This window comes from Salarias fasciatus, chromosome 6 (genome assembly GCF_902148845.1).
Source record: "Salarias fasciatus chromosome 6, fSalaFa1.1, whole genome shotgun sequence".
Taxonomy (NCBI): Eukaryota; Metazoa; Chordata; class Actinopteri; order Blenniiformes; family Blenniidae; genus Salarias; species Salarias fasciatus.
This window is the reverse complement of record NC_043750.1, coordinates 32,542,775-32,568,093: the sequence shown is the minus strand read 5'-3', so window position 1 is coordinate 32,568,093 and position 25,319 is coordinate 32,542,775. Positions and strand designations below refer to the sequence as shown.

Below are 25,319 nucleotides of genomic sequence, written 5' to 3'. Positions count from 1 at the left end.
CTGAGATACGGACCAATCTGTGGAAACCTGTTACCCTTTCATGGAATGACTGATATCCAACCATGGATTTTACTGCCATTCCGTGCCGTAATAGATTACTTGGCAGCAAAGTGGCTCGCCTTGATGGTGCTTCACTTCAGCTGCACTGATAACGCATCCAACCCCCCTGCATTCCAGCGGCTCCTGATCCCCGTGTCCAGAGCACGTCGGGGAATTCCCCCTGTACTTGTTAGAATAACACATCTGGTCAAATGCCACAGTTTTCTGAATTATTTCCTGCCGATTTTGCCACAATTCAACTTCAGTTTTCATTTTTATATCTACCTTCTATCCAATAATAAGTTGTTTCATGCATCTCAATTTCTCTCCTATGTTCTCAGGAGAGTAATAAATACTCCTTATCACTGCTGCCTCTTCTCACTAGCAGTCACTCCCCCATGGTTGACTCTCAGCGTACTCTTTTACGCAGCCCTGTACTATAGGGTTCTAAATTTGATCCCTTAGTTTCTGCCACCATCCCAAATACAATTTCCTATCTATAATTATCCATACCCGTCTCATAATAAAAACTTTAACGTCACATAAGCTGCAGTATTTACATAAAATATTCTTTAATCGTCTCATTTGAAGGCAAACCTGCTGTAAATTTTCCACCTTCTCAATTTAGTCAGTCTTCCTTTTCTGTCTATTTACACTATTTATATCATTTTGCTAAAATACCCTATGATTACATGCGCATTTTATTTACATATGTACTTTTTTGGCCAAAGTTTCTACTCCTTTTACCATCTGCTCTCCTTCAAACTCTCACAGACAGTCTCATACGCACAGTCACCCCTTCTCCTTTCCTCACATCTTTCTAACACTCACTTGCTCTTTTTACACACACTCTCTTAGACATAGACACATTACCTCCTCCGCGTCAGAAGGCTTTTTGTTTTACAACCACCCTTTCAGCCCCAAAATTCGCTCTGACGGTGCAGCTCACAGCTGAGCCGACAAATTGACCTTTGGCGGTAACCACAGTTGGGACAGATCCATCCGTGCTCGACCCTCTCCTGGAGTCTCTTGTGTACACTTTCTCCTCTCCTGGGAGAAGGCTTACTAGATTACAACCTACGCTTCAGACCCAGAGTTCACTTTGACAGCCCAGTCTCTCCGCTGGGTCAACAAATTAACCTCTCATAGGTTGGACCGGCCGTCCGTAAAGGACCCACTTCTGGGTCTCCTGTTTTATACCCTCTCCCTCCTAGAAGGCTTTATTTATGGCAGAGATTACCCATTCAGCCCTAAGGTTAAATTACACAGAAACAACACACTCACATCCAGAATAGTATAGAGCGCTATTTGCTTAGAACAACCTCGGCAAGCATTTAGACATAAAATTATGAGTAATTGTTACCTTAATTATTTCCAAATAAACATCACTTAACTGTAAAGTTCTCTTTCTTGTTTTAATAAAGATCACTAAAATTTTAAAATACTTATTCTTTTCTAAAATTGCCTAAATTATTTTCCTTTAATTTAGTTGAGTATAATGTATGTTAAACATAGCGTTTTGTATTTAATATTCAAACAAGCAAATTTGCATGCATTTTACTCCATGTAAAATTTAGAACATTATCTAAAGTATTGATTTACAGTTGTTCCTGTCTAACAAACCCTTAGCGGTATCCGCATCTCCACACTGGCGCATACTCCTGTCTTAGGAGAATTATCCTCAAGCGGCTCCTACTCTTATACTTAGCCGACCCTTCTCTAGCCGCTGTGTCACTTCCCCCTCAGAAGTTAAGACACATAGCAGCCTGAAGACAGTCCGCGCATGCAAGCGGCCCCTTTTTACCCTTAGCAAGCAGACTCTTTCTGCACCATGGTCGTTACTCTTATGCAATTTGGTCGTTTTTTGCATTCTGACTCCGAACTCCCCCTCTGAATTTCTTTTAAATCAAATTTTCTTTTTATCTTTAAAAATCGCTTTTTAACTTTAACTAGGTTCTTTTGGATTAATTTAATCCGGTTTTAGATTTCACCTGGGCAGAGACCAGACATAAGCACACAAAAAATGTAGACGCAGAATAAATTAATCTGCTTACCTCCAATTGTTGTGGCCACAGTGTGCTGAATCTGTCCTCCTCCACAGATTAAAATCAATCTCCGGTTACTCCTCCTGGCTGGCTCGCCAATAATATGTCGTGGAATTTTATTTTAAAAAGTATCCTAGGCCAGTCACGGTGCAAAAACCCCCACAAACATATATTCCAGAAAAAACGTAAAATCCTCAAGTATATCCACTCTTGGTTCTTGAAGTCTTCCATCGTAGTTCTCCTCAGAAAAATCAGGCAGAGTCAGAGTCAGAATGCAAAAGGAGGACTTTATTCCCAAAAAACCCTCCGGCAGCCAGGTTGACCAAAAGAACTGACGCCCCGATCGCTCTCCGCTCCATCTATTTATACTATTTCTTGGGAGTTCGTCAACTCTCCATGGACTCTTCGTCAAGACACAATTGTTCCCCCCTCCCTACAAAGGTCATGGTCCGTGACCCCTTGGGAGGCCCTCTCAGCCTCCATCAAGTCTCCATCAAGTCTTCCCAAATGCCAGGTGTTGTGCAACAGATCATAGTGTCACATTTCTTGTCCAATGAGCCTCATTTACACCAGAGGGAGACAGAGAGACAATTGACCTAAAGTCTTGACTTTTGAAAAAACAAACTGTCCAGCTGCCAAGAGGCTGCCGTAAAAATGAAACATGGCAGGCTGGCGAACAGAAAAAGGATACATGTCTTTTCTACGCCTGTGTCTTACTAGCATACTATAACTAACAGAGACATGCATTACATGAACAATAGTAAATAACATAATATAATAAGCATGATGTAAAGAATATTATAAAATTATTCTACATCCCTCGTAATCTTCTTGCTTGCGAGAAGTGAAAGGGACTGAGCTTCCGGTGTGACGTGGCTATATAGACTCACGACATGTGACTTTGTTGTAATTTAATTCTCGACCTTCGTATGTGAAAGGATGATCATTCAGTGCTTTATGTACTGCCTCTGGCGGTCATCCAGGATTCATAGAACCATAGTTACCTACATAACTTTCGTTTTGTAAGGTGCGTTGCAATGATAGAATCATTAGATCCAGGTGTGTTGAAGCAGGGAGAGAACTAAAACATGCTCAATAGGGGCTGTCCAGGAACAGGACTGGGAACCCCTGATTTAAGCCATTTAAACCCTTGTATTGTTAAATATTAAAGAGCTTTAGTTCTCATTCTAGGATTAACACTAGGTTTACCAACTAGGGGCCGGTTTGGCCCAACCCGTCCCAGAACCCATAGAGGGGCCACAGTGGCTCAGTGCTTTTGAATACACAAGTCGGTGTCCTCCAGCCAGCCACCTTTCATTTGTAAATGCAGCCACTACGCAATGCATCATGCAGGAATGAGGCCCAAACAGAGGGAGAAGTGTAGCACACACACCAATGTTCAGCTGATGCTTCTAAAACTCTCTTCATGTGATAGTTTGTATCAGTTTGACAGAAATGACCATTTTCAGAAGAGAAAACTTTGTTGTGGATGTAAAGTATCATTTTGCATGAGAATTGGGGGGGGGGTTGCACATTTTATTAGTGTGTATTTCATAGTTAAAAAAATAAGATATATTTCTTCCGGTGCATCTGTGGGTCCTGCGTATGAAAACAATATTTGTTATAACATAGTATGTACAGTGCCTTGAAAAAGTCTTCACCTCCTTTGAATTCTTTGCCCTTTTTCTTAAATTTCATACTTTAAACATTAAGTTATAAAATTGGCATTTTTTGTGAGGAACCAACATCAAGTGCAGTGAAATGAAATTTGTACAACATTTAAACTTTTTTTTTAGAAACAAAAACCTGAAAAGTGGGATGTGCAATATTATTCACCCCCTTTTCTCATAGTGGCTTCAGAAGTTGTCTGATCGTTTCCTCAATGATCAAATGTTGAGCTAATGACTAAACAGAGTCTGAGTGCAATCTGATCTTAGAACAGATGTAGCTGGTCTGCAATGATTCCAATGATCTGTAAGAGAAACAAACGCAAAAATACGCTCTTCTCTGTGCCACAAAATCAGTCCTTCTGTTGAGGGGAGGTTTGAGGTGGCCTTTTCATAAGGCTACCCTGCACTGAAGTGCCTTCCTCCCCCTCACACTCTGGCCCCCAAACCCCCACCACAAAAAAAAATAAAAAAAAAATCCATTGTTTGGAGAAAGAATCTTCCTTCCTGACTCTCCCCCCCAATAGGTATGCATGATCCACCAACCCGGCAGGTATCGGCTGCATTTACAAAAGAAAAGCAGGCCAGTGAGTGGCCACTGAGCTGTGCACTAAAAATCAGGGGAAAAGGGGAAGAGTTTCATAGGAAGGAAAGAAGAACCTGGGATTACAAAAAATTCATTGAGTTTGGAAAGAATCTTCCTTCTTGGCCGATTTGCCAATTTTATATATTTATGTTTGAAGTATGAAATTTAACAAAAGGCCAAAAAATTCAAGGGGGAAATATACTTTTGCAAGGCGCTGAATGTGCTTGTAGAAAGTAAAACACTGAATCAGCATCTAATGTAAAACTGAAGTAAGAGGTTGACGCAGTTTATGTTTTTAATTTCTTCCTGTGATTGATTGATGATGCACAGAATTCAGTCTGCTTGGCTGATCCAGGCAGCTCCCGACGAATCTTATTCATTGTGCCAAGGATGGCGGTCTTCCGTCGGAGGAGTTGTCTGGCAAGTGCCAGAGACATGAAGAAATGTATCTGTTGTTACCATTCTGCCTTTGTCCAGAAACGGCTCCATCAGCTTTATCACCACATCTTCTCCCACTCTCACTCCCTTGGCAAGGCTGGGGTCTTTCCCAACATAGGGGGTCATGTTGCACACATATTTAGTCTTCAGGTCACATGCCACCCAGAATTTTATCCCAACCTTGTCTGGTTTTGTTGCAATGTATTGCAAGAAACAGCAGTGAGACTTGGTTGGGAACAGCTGTTTGTCTGTGGTGATGTGCCTGCCTGGACTGTAGGACCAAATGCAGTTTGCAACAAAGAAACTCCAAACATTAGAGATTGGGGGAAACCTGTCAGTCTCAACTGGGCCCCAGTCAAACACCTGGGAGTTACATCACAATTTGTGATGGGTAAAAAAGTTAATTGTGCTTGGAAAGAATCTTCTCTGCCAAACTCAGGAGGAAATCTCAAAGTCGTCCCTGGCTCTTTTCAAGCCTCCTCCTCCCCCTCAGAGGTATGCATGAACCAACTAGCTGGAAGGTATCGGCTGCATTTACAAATGAATGGTGGCTGGCTGCAGGAGAACGACTTGTGTATTCAAAAGCACTGGACCACTTTGGCCTCTCTGGGTTTCCCAGGGAGGCCAGAAAATCCTGGTATTCCTAGTGTTAAGGTTAGTTGTATCTGTAGAAATAAAAGGTAATCAGTGTATTACTGCAGTGGTCTGATACACTTGAGGTGATTTTCACACTCCTGTTTGTCATTGTGTTGCTTTTCAGGTGCGAGTGGATCTGACAGAGGCACAGCATGTGTGCAGTGCAGCATCCAAACGTGGGCGGTACCGTCAGGAGGTCAACGTAGGACCCCAAACCACACGATCAGTGCCCTTCGTCATCATCCCCATGAAGGAGGGAGAGGTCCAGATTGAGGTCAAAGCGGTTGTCAGGGAATTCTTAGTCGGTGACGGCATCATGAAAATGCTTCGGGTGGTGGTAAGAGACACTGACACAAATTATTTCTCCTCTCCATAGAGTTGGAAGAGTTGATTTCATGCCATAACAAAAAAAAAAAAAGCTACACAGCTTCAAAGAGCAATTTGAAAGTTAAGATATTCAGAGGTAAAAAAAAAAGATACGTTTTTTTCCTAGGATGTTCATAACAGCGCTCTGTGTGGATCAGCTCTGTTTACTGGCTCAGATTTATGTCAGATTGCAAACAACAGCTTGAGCTGAATCCTTTGCTTGGCAGATTAGTTTTGATTTGAACCATAAGATCCATGGTGAAATTTAAAGCTTGTCCATGTTGTTTTTCTAGCCTGAAGGTGTACTCGTTAGGAGTCCCAAGATCATCACTCTGGACCCTAAAGGTGTGGCTGAGTTTATTAAATTCTCTAAAACCATGAATATCACTTAAGATTCTCAGTGTCTCACCACTGCTTTTCCATTCAGGTGGAACACAAGAGGAAGTTCTCAACAGTCAAATTCCAAAAAAGGATATGATTCCAAACTCACCTACGAGCACACACATCTCTGTGACAGGTAGGAGATATCGATATATATATTCCAATTCTGTGATGCAGTAACTCTTCGACTGTTTTCCCACTCACGAATGGTCTACTCGCTCATTTGCAAATAAGTTTATTTATTTATATTTAGCACTATGGAGCACCATTGTACCATGTCACTGTGTACCACTAAATGACTTACTATTGTGCCTATGGATTTAAAAACAACCATGAGGTTTTTGTGTACTGTACATAGTACAGTTTACATCGTCTATTTTTCCCCCACAATTGCAAGTTAAAGCAACAAACAAGCGCTCTCACAGAGATGCTTTACCAAAACATGTCGGAGGAGAGCCGCACTGTGGTGGACTGGTTAGCACACTCTTATACCCCTTTAACACTGATGATCTCGTGCCACCAAGATCTTTCGGATGCTGCAGCGGTCAACGGCACTGTGTGCTAGTGCATGCTGTTCCACGTAGCTATACCCCCATTCACAATGAACAGAAAAGGCAAATGGACTGGTACATGACTTTGCGGAGTGTGATGAAACAACAAGTGCAGGATTCTACTTGAACAGTTCCGAGATAAATTTGCAATTTGCGGCAAGAGTCAGTCCGGCTGATCCCACCCTCCTAGAGGCTGCAAATGCTGCACCCCCTAGCGACGCCTGCTGCACAGACCCTATAACACCCGGGGAAGTGAGAACTGCTCTGAAGAAACTAAACATCAGGAAAGCCCCCGGCATCTGTGCCATCACCAGTGAGATGCTCAAAGCCGGCGGTGATGGTATGGTGGAGTGGTTAACCCACCTATTCAATCAGGTGTGGGAAACAGAGCAGCTGCCCACTGACTGGACCAGAGGGGTCATCCTGCCATTCTCGAAACGTAAAGGTGATAGGCTTGTCTGTGGAAACCATAGAGGCATTATTCTGCTCTCCATCACTGGCAAGGTCTTCACCAAGATCTTGCTTAACCGTGCCCTTCCAGCGATCAGAAGCTGCCGCCTTCCCCAGCAGGTTGACTTTATGCCCAATCACTCTACAATTGACCACATCTCTGCTGTACATCTGCTGATAGAGAAGACCCGTGAATTCTGTAAAGATCGCCATCTGTATATCGGATTCATTGATCTGAAGGCCGCCTTCGACACCGTCTGCCACTCCTTACTGTGGAACATCCTCCAAACCCTCTGAGCACCACCCAAGATCATCGCTCTGTTCAAGCTGCTTTACACCAACGCAGAGAGCTGTGTCCATATTAACGGTATTGAATCCAACTGGTCAGGGCCGGCCCGTGCGTCTCAGGTGCCCTAAATGAGCCCGAGACGAGGCCCCGTGGGTTTCCGAGCGGTGCCGAGCGCTACAGAGCGGGGCGGCGCAGAGCGGGGCTCACACGGAACACGGAGGATCACAGCCACATGTGGCCCCCCCTTGTGGTGGCCGGCCCTGCAACTAGTTTACCATCTCTAGTGGCATTCGCTAGTGTGGCTGCTCCTGATCTTTTTAACTGCATCGTCGACCATCTGATGTCCAAGGTCTGCGAGCGCGTTCCCAGAGTGTCCTTTGGCAACTACCACCTGACTGACCTGGAATACGCTGACTATACCATCCTGCTCAGCATGATCTACAGTCGGCTGAGAGATGCTCTGGGCATTTACAGTGAGGAGGCAGCACAGCTTGGCCTCTAAGTGAGCTGGACTAAAACCAAGTTCATGTATGTCGGTGATGGACCAGATCCACCTCCCATGCAAATTGGTAGCGACATTGTAGAGCCTGTCAAGAACTTTGTGTGCTTGGGGTCTATGGTGACTGACAGCGGGGACCTAAAACCAGAGATTGATCGCAGACAAGCCCTGGCAGCATCTGCCCTGCAGTCTCTCTGGAAACCACTCTGGCAGACCAGACCATCTCATGAAAGACGAAGCTCTGGATTTACAAGCTAGCCGTACTCTCCATCCTGCTTTATGGCTCAGAAACGTGGTCCCTGAACGACACTCTGGCTGCAGAATCGATGGCTTTGATAGCAGGGCTCTTCGAACCATTGAGAACATCAGGTGGCCCCAGCGAGTTTCCAATGAAGTGCTTAGAGCCCGTACAGGCCAGCCCCGAGCATCTTCCTTGATCACACAGTGCCGCACCCGCTGGCTCAGCCATGTCCTTCGTCTACCCCCAGAACATCGGGCACGGGCCATTCTCCAGTTTTACCCAAAGGCCTCAGGCTGGAGACGACCACAAGGGAAACCCCTATCCGATGGCTCAACGTCGTTGCGGGCAACCTCCAACAACATGGAGTTGCTGTGGAGGATGCAGAGCAGCTGGCACAAGATCGCCAGCACTGGAAAAACCTGGTTTATCTGGTCGGCTCAACGCACCAGGACAGGATACCCTGACCCTCGCTGGAGCATTAAGAAGAAGAAGAAGGCAAGAGTCAGAATTGTACAGCAGCTCTACATGATCAATTCCGAAATCATATGGGAAACAAAAAGTCTAAACAGTCATAGAAAAAGGAAGAATGGCAAATCAGACAGCTGCGGATGTATTTGCGAGTTCTCGGACTGATCTTATAAAATCTCGTTGGACTGTTGCCAATATACTGTAGAAACGTGTCATGAAGCCATGATCTCACCTGGAAGATGAAATTAGTTACTGAACAACACTACAAATAAGGAACAATTAAAAGCATTATGACAGTTTCACAATGGCATGCATGCAATAATTAAATGACCCAACAACTTCTCCTCCTCCTCCTTGTATCATCTCCACTTACAAACTTTCTTCACTGCTACATCCATTCGTTCTCCCTCATTGTCAATCAGTAGATATGTGGCAGCACAATAGGTTCTTTGATGGTGTGAAATAACTTCTTCCAGGTTAATATCCTTTGTACAGTCCAGGGACCGTCCTCAAAATCCCAGGTAGAAATGATGATTCACTGCTTTTTACACTGTTTTAATGCTTGTATATATATGGTTGTGCGGGGAAATTCACATGGAATTCAATCCACAACACCTTTTTTACAAGATCAAATGAGCTCAGACCAAGCTCCAGGAAAACAGAACACCGTCTCCGCATAATGTGCGACAGTTCTCCTCCAACTCTGCGCAACTGTACATCGTTTTACGCTCACTATATATGTGTACGAGGGGGTACCCAAAAGAAACCGGAATTTGGTCAGAAAACAATAATAATGAGTTCCGACTTCTGGCCGTCAGATGTGCTGCAGGTAAGCCTCATGCACATCTGTGAGAAATGTGAGCTCCGAAAGTTACACTGACGCCTGTCAGGCGCTATTTATAGTAACAGAGTGCAGCAGCGGTCTGCGATTTTTTCCAAAATGGCGACATTGACTGGGAAGCCAGAGCAGCGCGCAAACATTAAATTCTGCTTTTTGCTGGGAAAAAACAGCAGCAGAAATACTCACCTTGTTGCAGCAAGCCTACAAGGATGATGCTCTGGGGAAGAATCAGGTCCATGAGTGGTTCGGGCGGCTTGAGAAGGGCCAGATGTCCGCGTGTCAGGTCCGCTCAGCCGTGAAAACAATGCTGATCTGCTTTTTCGCTGTCCAGGGTATCGTCCATAGTGAATTTGTCCCTCCAGGTCAAACTGTAAATCAGGACTAGTACATCGAAGTCCTAAGACGGCTCCGTGAGGATGTGAGGAGGAAGCGGCCCGCGTAGTGGCGGAGTGGAGCCCGGTTGATCCACCACAACAGTGCGCCAGCGGACACGGCGCTGCGCGTCACGCAGTTTCTGCCGAAGAATGAGACAAATCTCCTCTCCCATCCACCTTATTCGCCAGATGTAGCCTCGAGTGACTTTTTCTTGTTCCCCAGGTTGAAGAAGGAGCTGAAGGGACAGCGGTTTGCAGATGTGGAGGAGGTGAAAGAAAAAACGCAGCCGGCCCAAAATGGCACAATTACGCACGGGTGTCACAACACATTCGTGAAGTGGGAGACACGGGAGGAGCGCTGCATTAATGGAGATGGAGATTATTTTGAAGACGACAGCGATGTTTTATTTTGAAATGTCAGAAATAAAAAGTTACAAACAAATTCAGGGAACTTTTGGTTACCCCCTCGTACAGTCCTCCAGCACTACGATAACTCTCTGCCAGCATTCACTCGTGATAAATCGTTAGTGCGCAAACAGAAGTTCTTTTTTTCAAAAGAAATCACTTCTTGTATAACCCAGCACCGTGGCGTGTTGCAGTTCATTGCCGCAGTTATCTACAGGATTTGGTACACTCAGTTCATCGGTGTCAAAGGGGAATTCCCTCACAGTGTGAAGGTCACTGGTTCAAATATTCAGGCCAGTCTTTCCAATGAAGATGAAAGTTTCCAGATATGCTCACTTCCCCAGTAACAGGTTCAAATGTTGTTTGTACAGGAAGAGAAGATATTTCAGCTCTCGTGGAGAACGCCATCAGTGGGAAGTCGATGGGTACACTGATCTACCAGCCCTCGGGATGCGGAGAGCAGACCATGATCCACATGACTCTGCCTGTCATTGCAACCATATATCTGGACAGAACCAACCAGTGGGAGGCTGTAGGCTTTCAGAAACGTGATGAAGCCCTCCAACACATAAATACTGGTAACTCAGTCAAGCATAAATATCTAATAAACACATGGCATGTGAATAGCTATAAAAATGCTGCCATAGTAGTAAAACTGCAGAATTTTGATAACAGAGTTACTGAAAAGGCTATTTCTCTGTTTTATCCAGGCTACAATCGGGAGTTGCTTTTCCGTGAAACGGATGGGTCTTTTTTTGCATGGAAAGGCCGCCCAAGCAGCTCCTGGTGAGACTCCCAGATCTCAATTCTTCATGCACCTCCATTTCACTAATATACTGTACACACATTTTAAACAAATATGACATTCTCTCCTCTTTTAGGCTGACAGCCTATGTTGCTAAGGTGTTTGCCATGGCCCATGGTCTGGTGGCAGTGCAGGAAGAGTATATCTGTGACGCTATCAAGTATCTAATCCTCAACGCACAGCAGCCTGACGGCATGTTTCAAGAAATTGGGACAGTGTTCCATGGGGAAATGATTGTGAGTGAAATTATTGTGAATTCTGCTCATTTTCTTTCAAAATTGATTGATATGAATAAAGCAGTTATACCAGATTTATCTTTCAAAATCATATTGATGCGAGCATTGTGAATGTGACTGGGGTTCTGTCTGTCTGTGTAGGGAGATGTAAAGGGTACAGATTCAGATGCCTCCATGACGGCCTTCAACCTGATCGCCATGCAGGAATCACGGGCGATATGTAATGCCACTGTTAATGTGAGTATATCACCAGCATGCCGTCTCTTCTCTTATATTTGCTTCATTTTCTCGCATTCTGTTTGCATGAGACTGTGGAAATTGTAGAGCTGGTAATACATTTTAGTTATGATGAAAACAGACACAAAAAAGCACTTTTATTTCAAATATTTAAGAAGTTATTCACTGACTTGGCTGCTTGGCTTATTTATGTGTTACTGTTTTCATCAGGCATGTTTGGGGGAAAAGGCTTTAGAACAGCTGTATCAGTTAAAAAAGGACTTCATGGGTCACGTGATGCAGCGGTGTTAGGTAGACGCTAGTTTGGAGGCTCTCCGCCGTATTACCCTCTTAAGCACTCAAAACCTTTGTAACGCCTAAATCTTTTGCTCTTTTTGATAGTTGTAGTTGTAGTTGCGGTCTAAAAGGGGCAAGCTAACTCGACAAATGCACATTCTCTATCGCGTGAAGAAGAAAACCCTCACGGAGAAGCTATCAAGATGGCGCTTGAACCAGGTGCGCAAGCTGTGGATATAGCCCTTGTACTTAAGGAGATGCGAACTGAAAATAAAGCCCTCTCTGAAAAGATGGACGTGCGGACTGCAGAGATCAATGAGTCCATATCGGGACTGAAAGGTATGCTTGACGGGCTGACATCTCGTGTCACCGAGGCGGAGGTGCACATCGGGACAGTGGAAGACCAGATAGCAGACATGAATGCCCAGATAGCGAAGCTAACCAAAGACAAAACATGTTTTTACTGGAGAGAAACGAGTCACTCGAGAATCACAGCAGACGCAACAACATTCGGATTGTGAATTTGCATGAAGGCTGTGAAGGAAGTGATCCGGTTACATTCTTTGCTGACTGGCTGTCCAATATACTGTGACGTGAGCACTTCACTGAACCGCTGATAATAGAACGAGCACACCGGACGCCCGCGCCAAGACCCACTGCTGACAAGAAACCAAAAGCTGTACTAATACGCCTGCTGAACTACCAAGACCGAGAGAAGATCCTACATGTTTCTGCCAAGCTGTCCAAAGCAAACAAGGGCCCTATCATGTTTGAGAACGAGTCAGTAATGTTTTTCCCTGACCTCAGCGCCAGTCTCGTGAAATGCAGAAAGGAGTTCGACCCAGTAAAGAAGAAGCTGCGATCCTTGGGCATGGAGTATTCCCTTCTACACCCAGCAACACTGAGAGTGAAACTCCCAGACGTGAAAGCAAAATTCTTCAAAACACTGAAGGATGCGGCAGTGTTTGTGGACATGTTGGAAGATTGAAGAGTCAGGATTGACACTGCAGATGTACTTCGAAAATTCTCACTCTCTACCGCTAATGAGCGCAGTGAGTTACCCTGAAACATCTGACGTTTGACTGTTATTATTCTTGTTTTCCGTAATAGGCGTTTTTTTTCCTCTACTCTAACATGTTTCTACGCTAAGAGTGCTTAAATTTCTACTATGTTGTATTGTATCGAGAGCCCCCAATGGGTAGTTTCATTTGGTTTTTTTCAAAGTTAGTTAAACTAGATGTTACTCATGTATATAAGACCACTTATAATGGGAGGTGTGCCATATGTTCAGATTTGGCACTGTTGGGTTTTTGGATCACTCTTTTTTGTTTTTGTTTTGGTTTGGTCGCTCCATCTATGTACCTTGTTAAGTATAGTATTGATTTATAAAAGTTATCAAACAGATTGAGTGACATGAACAGGATTTTGAAGTTTGTTAGTCTTAAAGGGACTTAAGGCAAGATTTGTGAAAAACTACACATGCATTTCCACTTTATTCAATGCTAATGGGTCGTGAAGCATTAAAAACCTAAAATAACAGGCCAATCCGCGTATCTGTCTGTTGCCTTATACAGGCTGTGTGCCAAATAATTTGTTGCTGTTCGGGGTCCGAATTTCCCACGCAATCGTGGGGATGTGACGTAAATTGACGCTGTATGCGCGTTGCCGAACAGGAAGAACATGGCCGCCGTGGACACGGACTCAAACACTGCTGGGATCAGGGGCGGGCAGTGTTGCCAACTTGGTGACTTTCTCGCTAAATCTGGCGACTTTCCGAAGCCTCTTTTCGACTTTTTTTGTCAAAAGTAACTAGCGACACATTTCGCGGCTTTTTCTGGTGCTCTGGAGACATGACAGGACGTCTCTGCTGTTCTTAGCAAGCAGCGGTGCTACGTGAGCCCCTCCCCCGTCCCAAAGCACTCACAGGCGGCCATTGTCACGCAGCGCTCCCTGCTGCAGTCAGAGCAGAGAGGAGACCCACACCACTCCTCCACACGTCACTTTGAGTCAGCCTCGACTGTCACGGCGCCTGGGTGCCTGACTTCCAGGGGCCGAGTTGGGGCCGATTGGGTAAACGGCCCGGAGCTGCTCCACTGCGGCGACGGGAGAGCTCCAGCAGCCGCGGTCTGCTTCACGCGCCTCCGTGGTTATGCGGCGGGTCCCCGCGCGCTCTGCGGCCGGCACAGAGTGCGTCTCTGCCCGGGAGCAGAGATCCGGAGCTGCCGCGCTGCGGCTTGCTCCGCGGAGGCGCGGAAAGCAGGCCGCGGCTTCCACGGGCTGAGTGGAGCTGCCCCACGGAGGCTGACGAGAGAGCTCCGGATCTCTGCTCCCGGGCGGAGACGCGCTCTGTGCCGGCCGCGGAGCGCGCAGGGACCCGCCGCATAAACACGGAGGCGGAGAGGAGCGACGCGACGGATTTAAAAATGAATCGTTAGATTAATCAATGCATCGAAGAACTATTTCCTAGATTTACAAAAATAATCGTTTGGCACCCAAATAAATATTGGATATGCGTTTGATTCATGGAGGGAACTTCAGCTGCATTTGGGAGTGAAAATGGATGCTTACAAAAATCACATAATATGCGCTGTGGTCTTGCAGTAATCCGCGACGTAGTAAACAGCATGAGCATCCCTGGTGCAGCGCTGTGAAGCCGGACATTCTGTAAAATGTTTGTGTGCGCTCCCGTGCCGCCTTGGCTGGTGGCTGCAGTTACCCACAGCGCCTATCGCAGCAGCACTGAGGTAAATTTTGTAAAGTTGCCTTAAGTCCCTTTAATGTTAATGGGCTAAATGGGCCAGTTAAACGGAAAAGAGTCTCATCATATTTTAAAAAATTAAAAGTTGACATTGCATTCATCCAAGAAACTCACCTTACTATGCAAGAACATAAAAAGTTAAAAATGGAATGGGTAGGGCAGGTAATATCCTCATCTTTCAACTCAAAAGCCAGAGGTGTGGCCATTTTGGTGAATAAAAACACTCCTTTAGAAGTCATTGACTCTAATATTGACCCTTCAGGGCGATATGTCTTTGTTAATTGTAAAATATTCTCAGAAAAATGGTCTCTTCTTAATTTATATGCTCCTAACTATGATGATGAAACTTTCATGCAAGATATCCTTTAAAAGTTGCAGGTCGACAACACAGTGTATTAATAGGCGGTGATTTTAATTTTTGCTTAGATCCTGCTCTGGACAAATCTTCCAAATCCATTACCAGGTCAAAAGCAGCTAAAACGACACAATCATTTATGAAATACCTAAATTTAATCGATATATGGAGACAATTGCATCCTCAGACTCAGGATTATTCCTTTTACTCATGTCCTCATAATTCTCACACCAGAATTGATTTATTCCTCTTATCTGCTCATTTTTTTCATAGAGTGTTGGAATTGGAATATTTGTCCAGAATTTTGTCTGATCATTCACCTTTAACTTTGTCCATTATATTCCCTGACGTGCCTAATAGACCCTATAGGTGGCGCCTGAATCCCACCCTTCTTCAAAGAGCCGATTTTTGTATATTTATAAGAGATCAGATTAAGTTTTTCTGTGAAACAAACTGTGCCTCCACTCCTAATTGCTTCATTCTATGGGATACTTTGAAAGCCTATTTAAGAGGCCAAATAATTTCTTATACAAAGGGTCTAAAAAGGAAATACACTGAAGATATTGAAAAACTGGAAAAAGAAATTTTAGATTTGGAGAAACACTTTCAAAGAACTACTTCAAATGACATTTATCAGTCTTTAGTTCGAAAAAAAAAAACTCCAATACAATACATTAAATACTTACAAAATTGAAAAAGATATTCTAAAATCCAAACAAAGATACTATGAGTTGGGAGAGAAAACACATACAATTTTGTCATGGCAACTGAAAGCTGAGGAAAGTAGCAGGACCATTAATGCAATTCAAGCTAGAGCCGGCAGGGTTACATATAACCCAACAGAAATTAATGACACGTTTAAAGAATTCTACTCCAGTTTATATAAATCAGATCTTCCAGATGATTTATCACACATTGACCAATTTTTATCCACAATTAAGTTATCAAAAATAAATGACGAGGACAGTAAGAAACTCGACCTTCCTTTTACTCAGGCAGAAATTCACAAGGCATTATGTTCACTTCCATCTAATAAAGCTCCAGGGGAGGATGGTTTCCCTCCTGAATTTTTTAAAGAATTTAAAGATTTACTCCTCCCTTTAATTACAGATGTGATAAATTTATCAGCCAAAACACATACATTACCTGAATCCTTTACAACTGCCATAATAACACTTAAAAAGAAAAAAAATAAAGATCCTTTGAAATGTGCCTCCTACCGGCCTATATCCTTATTAAACACAGATTATAAATTACTTTCTAAATTATTAGCAAATAGATTATGTGAGATACTGCCAAAAATAATTAATCCAGATCAAAGTGGTTTTATTCAGAAATGCACATCTGCTAATAATTTGTGCAGACTACTCAACATAATCCATTTGGCAAAATCAAGATCTGATCCAACTGTGGCTGTAGCCTTAGATGCTGAGAAGGCCTTTGACAGGCTGGAATGGCCTTATTTATTTAAAGTATTATCAAAATTTGGTTTTGGACAGATCTTTATCAATTGGATAAAAACTTTATATTATCGTCCCAAAGCAAGGATTACCACTAATGGACAAATGTCTTTTGCATTCCCTTTGAGTAGATCATCTCGTCAGGGCTGCCCATTTTCGCCAGGTCTGTTTGTATTGCCTATTGAACCATTAGCAGAGGCGATTAGACAGAATTCAGACATCAAGGTTTTTGGAGTTGGTCATACCTCACATAAAATTAATTTACTCGCTGACGATGTAATGGTATACATAACGCACTCCTCTAAATCCCTGGTCCGATTACAGAGCGTGCTGGATCTGTATGGCTCTGTCTCGGGATACATAATAAATTATGACAAAAGTGAAATGATTCCACTCTCATCATTTAATTACTCCGAATATCAAGGTATCTCTGCATTTAAATGGTCTCCGGAAGGTGTAAAATATCTCGGTATAACTGTGGATAGCAAGCTAAAGAATCTGTATAAATTAAATTATGACCCGCTAATTAGAAAGATTGAGGAAGACCTGCATAAATGGTCAAGTTTACCCATCACTTTGATTGGACGAATTAGTTGTATTAAAATGAACATTCTACCGAGGTTGCAGTATCTTTTTCAATCTCTTCCCATTCCTCTTCCAAAAGCCTTTTTTAATTCTCTTAATAAAACTGTGAGGCAATTCATTTGGAATGGAAAAGTGGCCAGAAGGTCTCTGGAAGTATTAACATGGGATTACAAATCTGGAGGGCTTCAATTGCCCAATTTTAAAAAATATTATTGTGCAGCTCAAATGCGATTCATCTTATCCATGTTTGAAGGTGAAACAGTTCCATCTTGGATAAATATTGCATTTAACTCCTTGAAGGATGATGCTTTTGGTGAATTTGTCTACAAGTACAATCCAAAAATCTTGTCTAAATTAACAGATAATCCCATATTAATGCATCTAAATAAATTATGGTACGACATACATAAAAGTGTTGGTCAAAAAATTGGTCTGTCACCAAAATCATCTTTGAAACAAAACCCACTCATTCCTTTGACTGTAAACAACAAGATTCTGGAACTTTGGTATCAAAAACGGAATATATATCTTAGGGGACTGCTTTGTGGATGGAACGTTGATGTCTTTTGAACAACTGAAAAGCAAATATGACCTGTCAAATAGAACCTTTTTTGTTATCTCCAACTACGATCCTTTTTACACAGCACGCTGGGAAAGGATGTGGTGTTACCCAATCTTACAGCATTTGAAAAAAATATTACATAACGATGCACCATGAAAATTTATTTCCAAAGTGTATTCTTTGTTGATAGAAGACTGTCCTAAACCAGCACTTTATAAATCGAAACAGAGGTGGGAAACAGACTTAAATTCTACAATTGAAAATTCTCTCTGGTCTGAGTTATGTCAGGACAGCATATCTGCCACTATTAATGCACGATATAGATTAATCCATTACAACTTTCTGCATCAATTATATTTAACTCCAGAAAAAATCCACAGGTCCAAACCTGAACTTTCTGACCTATGCTTTCGGTGTAAAATTGAAGTTGGCTGCTTTATGCATTGTACATGGTTATGTGTAAAGGTCAGAAATTTTTGGCTCGACTTGTGTGACACATTATCCAAGATCATGGAAGTTTTCATTCCCCTAGACCCAGAACTTTGTTTAATCAGAAATCTTATGAAAATTGATGCATCACTAAATAAGTATCAAATCAAATTCCTTGGAATTGCTTTGGCAGTAGCTAAAAAATGTATTGCGGTTACATGGAAGTCTGATTCCCCCCTGCTTTTAGCTAAATGGTATACAGAGATGAATGGTTGTGTGCCTTTAGAAAAGATAACATATCATACAAAACCTTTGTCAGAATTTGGCAGCCATATTTAAACTCTGTTGGTGTAACTGTAAAGTGACTGGCAACACTTTGCTTTATGTCAATGTATGTAAACTGTAAACCAAAATTGTAACTTAAACATAGTAAATGGAGTGTTTTTTTTCTTTCTTTCTCCTTTCTCTTTTCTCTCTTTTTTCTTCTTCTCAGAGTGAGCAGGGGTGGGTGGGAGTTGTGGGGAAGTATTTTTTTGTCATCTGTTGTACATTTGTTGTGCATTTGAAACCAAAAATAAAATATTTTTAAAAAAAAAGGACTTCATGAGTGAAATCCATGTTTCCTTTACAATTAACCCAGACAAAAATGAGATATTACCAGGCTTACAGAATGATGAGGGGGATTGCAGTTTCTTGTGTAAACAGGTTCAATCATTGATCATTGTGCAGACGAACAATAGCACACTGTTATTCGGGGAAATTGTCTTGAACTAAACACTACTCCAACAGTGTCAAAGTGCTTTGCACTGATACTCCCAGCTGCCACACAAGATGCTCAACCTCCACTGCGAGAAATGTTTGCTTCACAGTCATACTTCAAAATCTGGACAGACTGAGAAAAGTTGATCGAACCAGCAACCCTGCTTCCTTTTGTTTGATGCCTCAAGTCAATCCTACTGACTGTTTACTGCGTCCTCCATCATTCCAGAGTCTGTCAAACAGCATAGACAAAGCTGTGGCATACCTGGAGAATCGCCTGGAGAGCCTCACCAATCCTTACGCTGTCGCCATGACTTCCTACGCGCTGGCCAATGAAGGCAAACTCAACCGGGAGATCCTCTACAAATTTGTTTCCCCAGGTGCGTTCACACTGGAATATAACAGGCAGATATTCACACACATTTACTCACAATATTTCAATGTTTACTAAGACCTGCAAAGTTTTAATTCTCATGATGGTCTTCATGTTCTTGATAATTCACTAATTTATGCAGATATCTTACATTGTTTGGGATAGTGATTTCATGTCTGATTTTACGTCATTGCGTATCCAGTAGAGTAGAATAGAATTGAAATTGTTTGTTAGGAATACCTTTTAGTGAATAAGTTAATACAGTAAATGCTGCAAATGTGTTAAAATTAGAAAAAAAAAAAAAAAAACCAGACCACCACATTTGACCCAAAATTGTCTTTTTTTTAAACTGATGCATGAACATCATGTGTCTGCTGGGTGAGGCATCTCTCCTGTAGAGCCCAGTGCCATCCATCCATCCATCCATCCATCTGTTATCTGCCACTTATCTGGGATCAAGTCGTGGAGGCAGGGCCGGCGATTAGGCTGGGCATCCGGGGCACTTGCCCAGGGCGCCGAGCCATAGGGGGGCGCTTGATGTGGCCGTGAGGCGCACCGCCCAAGTTGCGCTGCTGTGACGGCTGTTTGAGCAGCGCACTGCTCGGTTCGCTTGCTCGCGCCCCTCGACAAATATTGCTGACCCCCCCCCCCCCCACCCCCCCCCCCCCCCCCCCAGCTCAACAACTGACTCTCTGCGACACTACCACGGGGCGTGAGGCTTGCCCAGGGTGCCTGAGAAGCCCGCGCCGGCCCTGCGTGGAGGCAGCAGTCAAAGCAGGGATGCCTAGACTTCCCTGTCCCCAGACATTTCCTCCAGCTCTTCTGGGAGGATCCCGAGGCGTTCCTAGGCCATCTGAGAGACATAGTCTCTCCAGCGTGTCCTGGTCTTCCCTGAAGCATTCTCCTGGTGAGGCAGACCCAGAACAGGGACGACTTCAGGGAAGCAACTAAGAGGCACCAAGAACAGATGCCCGAGCCCCCTCAGCTGTCCCCTTACCCTATCTCTAAGTGAGCGTCCAGTCACCCCACGGAGGAAGCTCATTTCTGCTGCTTGTATCCAGGATCTTGTCCTTTCAGTCATGACCCTGAGCTCATGCCCATAGAAGAGGGTGGGAACTGAGATTGACCAGTAAATAGAGAGCTATGCCATTTGGCTAAGCTCCTTCTTCACCACGACAGAACAAGACAATGACAACTTCAGCCACTGCACCGACCTGCTTGTCATTCCACTGCTCCATCCTTCCCCCATTTATGAACAAAACCCCAAGACACCCAGACATCAAACCCCCTCCTGCTCCTTGGTGCACCGACAGACAGAAATTCTGCCCGGAAAAATTATGAGCAGAACCGGTGACAAAGGGCAGCCCTGCCAGAGTCCAACATGCACCGGAAACAGGTCTGACTTGCTGCCAGCAATGTGGACCAGACTCCTACTTCGGTCATACAGAGACTGGACGGCCCTTAACAGGCCCAGACTCCGCAGTCCTGGAGCAATCCCTCGAAGCTACCATGAGGGAACACCTTTTCCAAATCCATAAAATGCATTTACTGGCAAACTCCCACGAAACCCCAAACACTCTGTGGAGGGTACATCACTGTGCATGCCATTATCTGCTGTCAGCTTATCAACACTGCACCTGGCTGCTATGGTTCCCTCAGCTGGTGGTGAGCCCAATGGAGTTTGGACCCACATTGTCTGTTCAGGCTGAGCCCAACTGGGAACCATGGGCAAAGGCCCATCCACCAGGCACTGGCTTCATGTCTGGCTTCAGGGTGGGGCCCCGACTATGGCACAGCAATGTCACGGTCTTTGCTTTAACTCTGTTCATAAGGGCTTTTCAGCTGCTCCTTCTCCAGTCCATCACCCAGGACCTGTTTGTTATGGGAGACCCTACCAGGGGCATAAAGCTCCAAAGAACGTAGCTCCTTGGATCATGTGGACACTCAAACTCCCCCACGATGTTAAGGTGGCAGTTCCGGGGGGAGTAGAGAAAACAGTACGAACAGTTTTTTTTGTCTTTCAGAGTTGTCTCACTGGCCTGTACCTAAGGGACATATATACACACTGGAGGCCACAGCTTATGCTCTTCTGGCCCTGGTCAAGACCAAGGTAAGAAAACCGAGGCGAGAAGGGAGGCAACTTGAACTCAGAATTTAATGATGAATGGCTTACAGGAATGTTGTGGTCCAGTCCGAAGTACTGCGAGGTGGTGATGAGGAGGGCTGCATGCCACACTGTTATTCATCTTCTATATCAGTGGTTCCCAAGTGGACCCAACCTGACCCCACCTCCACCGTGCCTTGTGTGATTACAAAAGAAAGTTGAAGGGACCTCATAATACGAATGTGTGTGTGGAACAAGGTTTCTTTGTAGTCTTCTTCACTGATGCCTTTAACTTTTTCGTGTTCTTCTTCCTTTCTGTTCATAAAGGCATTTGAAGATGCCAGGCCTGTGGTGAGATGGTTCAGTCAGCAGCAGTGTGTGGGCGGAGGCTATGGATCAACTCAGGTACAATAAAACTTTCTCCTCTGTCTGTCCACAGTGGAATTTCTTTGCTGTCAGCTCATCACCTTCACCTCACGTTTCCTTTGGCCTTTTTTTTTTTCTCTCCAGGCAACAGTCATGGTCTACCAGGCTGTATCGGAGTACTGGATCAACGCTAAAGAACCAGAGTACGACCTGAACGTGGACATTTTAATGCCAGGCAGGTCGAAGCCTGACACGTTCAAAGTGAACAGAGAAAACCACTATCAAACAAGAACATCGAAGGTGGAAACACACTCCTTCATTCACATTTACAAAAAACACTTTCATGTCTGTTGTCTACTCACCTTTCTCTCTATTTCTGTTTGTGTGTGTGTGCGTGTGTGCGTGTGTGCGTATACATCTTAAAATCTCAACAGATTAATGATATAAACCAGGACGTGCTTGTGACAGCCACAGGATCAGGAGAAGCAACAGTAAAAGTACAATATCAGCTTTGTGTTTGGTCAATGTCATTTCAAGCTGTTATGAATGCTGTTAATATTTACATATTCTTCCACCTATGTTTCAGATGGTGTCTTTGTATTATGCTCTGCCTAAAGAAAAAGAAAGTGACTGTCAGAGGTTCAATATGTCACTGGAGCTCATCCCAGGTAACCCGGTGCTTTCTGTCTTTTCATATTCATCTGTTCATTTACATGTTGTCTGCTTGTGTTTATCATCTCATCCGTAATCTGATGCTTTATTCTTCTCAGAGAAAATAGATGATGACGAGAAGGTATTCCGGCTGAAAATAGAATTGTTGTAAGTGGAGCTCATCCTCAGTCCTGTTTGTTTGAAATCAGTCTTTCAACAATTGAGCTTGTTTGTTCTTTTTGTTGTTCCTCTCTTATTTTTCAATTTATTGTGTGTGCAGGTACAATAGCAAAGAGCGTGATGCGACAATGTCGATCTTGGACATCGGATTATTGACTGGCTTCACCATGGAAAAAGACGACTTGGACCAGGTGAGTCTTTTCACAAACACTGAGTGAAGTTTAAAAGTTGACGTTTCATGGAATCAATCTGGGTTTATTGAATGCTACACTGTGCTATATTAAAGGTGCTGTAGGCAGGATTTTGCTAGTCAATGCCAATTTTTCTGTGTTTTCTTTGAATTAAATGTTAGAGTATCCATTGATAATCCTTTAGGAGTGTAGCATAATTGTACTACTGTGAGGGCGCAGCGTTTCCATCTGTCTCTGTTCTGAGCTGAAAAGGAATCTCAACAGCTCCAGGTATCTTTGACCAATCAGAAGAGCCCCTGAGGCTCTAACCATGATTGGTCGAGGGGTATTCGTCACATGTTCTTGTGGGAGGGGCTTAACTTGCGTAAGGGTGTGATGTCAGAGAAATCAGGACAGGATTGGCTGTGCTGGGTTTCAAATCGCCATTTTAGATGGGTCAAATCGCCATCTTGCAAGATGGCGGAGATGCCGAATCCTGCCTACAGCACCTTTAATATTTGTATGGGTGTCACTGCTGGGATATCTGTCAATGGCCACAAAAAATAGGTCATTAACGATGATTAACAGGCAATCTGGGGGAAATAGATGATAAACAGTTAAAATTTTACATGAAGCCAGCAGACTCTCCTCGTCCCTCAGCCTGAAGACTCAGAGTTTCTCAGATCAACCTCCAAATCTACTTAATTGCTATTTTTTGTCATCTTGGCCCAGACAAACACTTGAACCCCAATTGTGATCCTGTCCCCAAAGAAGTCCTCAGCAGGCTGCCGCTGTCATCAACCCAGGAGGAGATAAAAAAATTTAGTCCTGCAGCTTACATTCACAGCAATCAGAAAGCAATCTGTGTTTTTATTGCTTAGCAAGCACTACTGGATGGATGAATATATTCTTAAACTCATAGACAAAAATTAAAGACTGGAGAAATATAGTCTTCATTTCATGTGGTCTTTAAACTAAAACCAAAGATGCTGTCTCTTTTTATCATCTTACTTTAAAAACAAGCTTGTGGTTATGATGTGTGTTTGTTTCCACGCAGTTGTCGAAAGGACGTGCCCGCACCATTGCAAAATATGAGATGAACACTGTGCTGTCAGAAAGAGGCTCGCTCATCATCTACCTTGAGAAGGTACGGCCTTGTTTTTCCCCCTCCTCACCTCCCCTCCCCACCACGGTTTTGCTTTAAAAAAAGGGTTCCCCTGTGCTCCACAGGTTTCTCACACACAGCCAGAGGAAATCAGTTTTAGGATTAGGCAGACGCTCAAAGTGGGCGTCTTGCAGCCGGCAGCCGTGTCTGTCTATGAATACTATAACGGTGAGTCTCCAAGACTCGAACCACCGCGGTTCAGTTACCACAAAACATTCTTCACGTGCCTTTTTTCATGTTGCAGAAACTCAATGCGTGAAGTTCTACCATCCAGAGAGGAAAGCTGGACAGCTTCTGCGGCTCTGCAGAAACGATGAATGCACTTGCGCTGAAGGTGACTGAAATTCAGCACTTTGGATGATGAAAGCTGAGGAGTCAGTCAATGTCTGTGTCTTTTGACCTCAGAAGACCGTAACATTCACACATCGTTTTCATATTTTTGCTCTCAGAGAACTGCAGTATGCAGAAGATGGGAAAAATCAGCAATGATGAGCGCACTGCTAAGATTTGTGAGGCTACACTAACCAGCAAAATAGAGTTTGGTAAGAAACCGTGTGTATTTCTCCCAAACTGGGAAAGTGTTTCTCTGTGTTGGAAAGGGCAATTGAGAATCAATCTGAATCTCTCATTTGCACAGCATACAAAGTACAACTGGAGGAGATGGTAGCTGATCTGTCCACAGACAGTTACACCATGCGGATACTGGATGTCATCAAAGAAGGTAATTTTCATTTTCAATATTTTTTTCAATTGTTGGCCTGTAAAAAGCCATATACTTTTTATAACCATGTTTTTTTTTTGTTTTGTTTTTTTACTTACACATCATTCATGAACTGTATGGCTTTCCTGTATCATAGAAGTTCAAACACAGAATAAACAATTTGATGGAATAAATTGCATATATTAGGAACTACATTTATTTGCTCTGAGATAGTTGACAACTGGTCATTAAAAAAATTTAATTCATGAAATTATTAGACATGAAGTTGATGGGGAGCGTAATTATCATTAAAAAATGTTTTAAAGCAAATTTGAACTGAATTTATTGTGTAAATGCTGAATGCATTTCAAGGTGAAATTAAAAGAAATTCTAGATGCATGAATGGTGATTTGTTAAATTTGAGCTCAGGTTGTGCAGTTATTAATGTTCAAGCCATAATTCTCACATAGCATGTCAGGACAAGAGCTCTGTCATCGTTTAGCCATAAGACCAAGAGAATAAAAATCATGATCTGTGTTTGATTTGTGACTTTTACAAGTGTAAGCGGATATTAATAAAGCTCCTGTTAGTATGAGACACTGAACTCATTCATCCTGAAATCGATCCACTGGTCGCTACTTGTAGCTCATTGCAAAAGCCCATTTTATTCCACCAAGTTAATCAAGCTAAAAGTGCCTTATTTCTTATGATGATATGACTCCAGTTCCTTAATTGATTGACAATGTGTTCATAATGCTGGCAGGAATGCATTCCAAGTCTGGAAGTAAAATGAGCTGTCTTTGCTGTCATGACTGCAGGAAACACTGATATTGGTCCTATGGGTAAACTGCGCACGTTCCTCAGCTATCAGC

At 43.4% G+C, this 25,319-nt stretch overlaps 1 protein-coding gene across 1 annotated transcript in view; it reads left to right on the top strand.

Annotated features, from left to right (window-relative positions):
* Nucleotides 1-25,319, top strand: part of LOC115390826 (complement C3-like) — a 75,835-nt gene that overhangs the window by 50,110 nt on the left and 406 nt on the right. Inside the window, exons 22-42 of the mRNA XM_030094843.1 lie at nt 5,536-5,748; nt 6,071-6,122; nt 6,205-6,294; nt 10,648-10,854; nt 10,987-11,062; nt 11,158-11,317; nt 11,459-11,554; nt 18,968-19,118; nt 21,136-21,221; nt 21,543-21,620; nt 21,726-21,881; nt 22,016-22,078; nt 22,168-22,249; nt 22,352-22,400; nt 22,513-22,603; nt 23,640-23,729; nt 23,813-23,915; nt 23,992-24,081; nt 24,197-24,289; nt 24,385-24,468; nt 25,266-25,319. The exon at nt 25,266-25,319 is cut by the window's right edge and continues 91 nt beyond it. Coding sequence (XP_029950703.1) covers nt 5,536-5,748; nt 6,071-6,122; nt 6,205-6,294; nt 10,648-10,854; nt 10,987-11,062; nt 11,158-11,317; nt 11,459-11,554; nt 18,968-19,118; nt 21,136-21,221; nt 21,543-21,620; nt 21,726-21,881; nt 22,016-22,078; nt 22,168-22,249; nt 22,352-22,400; nt 22,513-22,603; nt 23,640-23,729; nt 23,813-23,915; nt 23,992-24,081; nt 24,197-24,289; nt 24,385-24,468; nt 25,266-25,319 — 2,164 coding nt within the window. The remainder of the gene's footprint in view (nt 1-5,535; nt 5,749-6,070; nt 6,123-6,204; nt 6,295-10,647; nt 10,855-10,986; nt 11,063-11,157; nt 11,318-11,458; nt 11,555-18,967; nt 19,119-21,135; nt 21,222-21,542; nt 21,621-21,725; nt 21,882-22,015; nt 22,079-22,167; nt 22,250-22,351; nt 22,401-22,512; nt 22,604-23,639; nt 23,730-23,812; nt 23,916-23,991; nt 24,082-24,196; nt 24,290-24,384; nt 24,469-25,265) is intronic.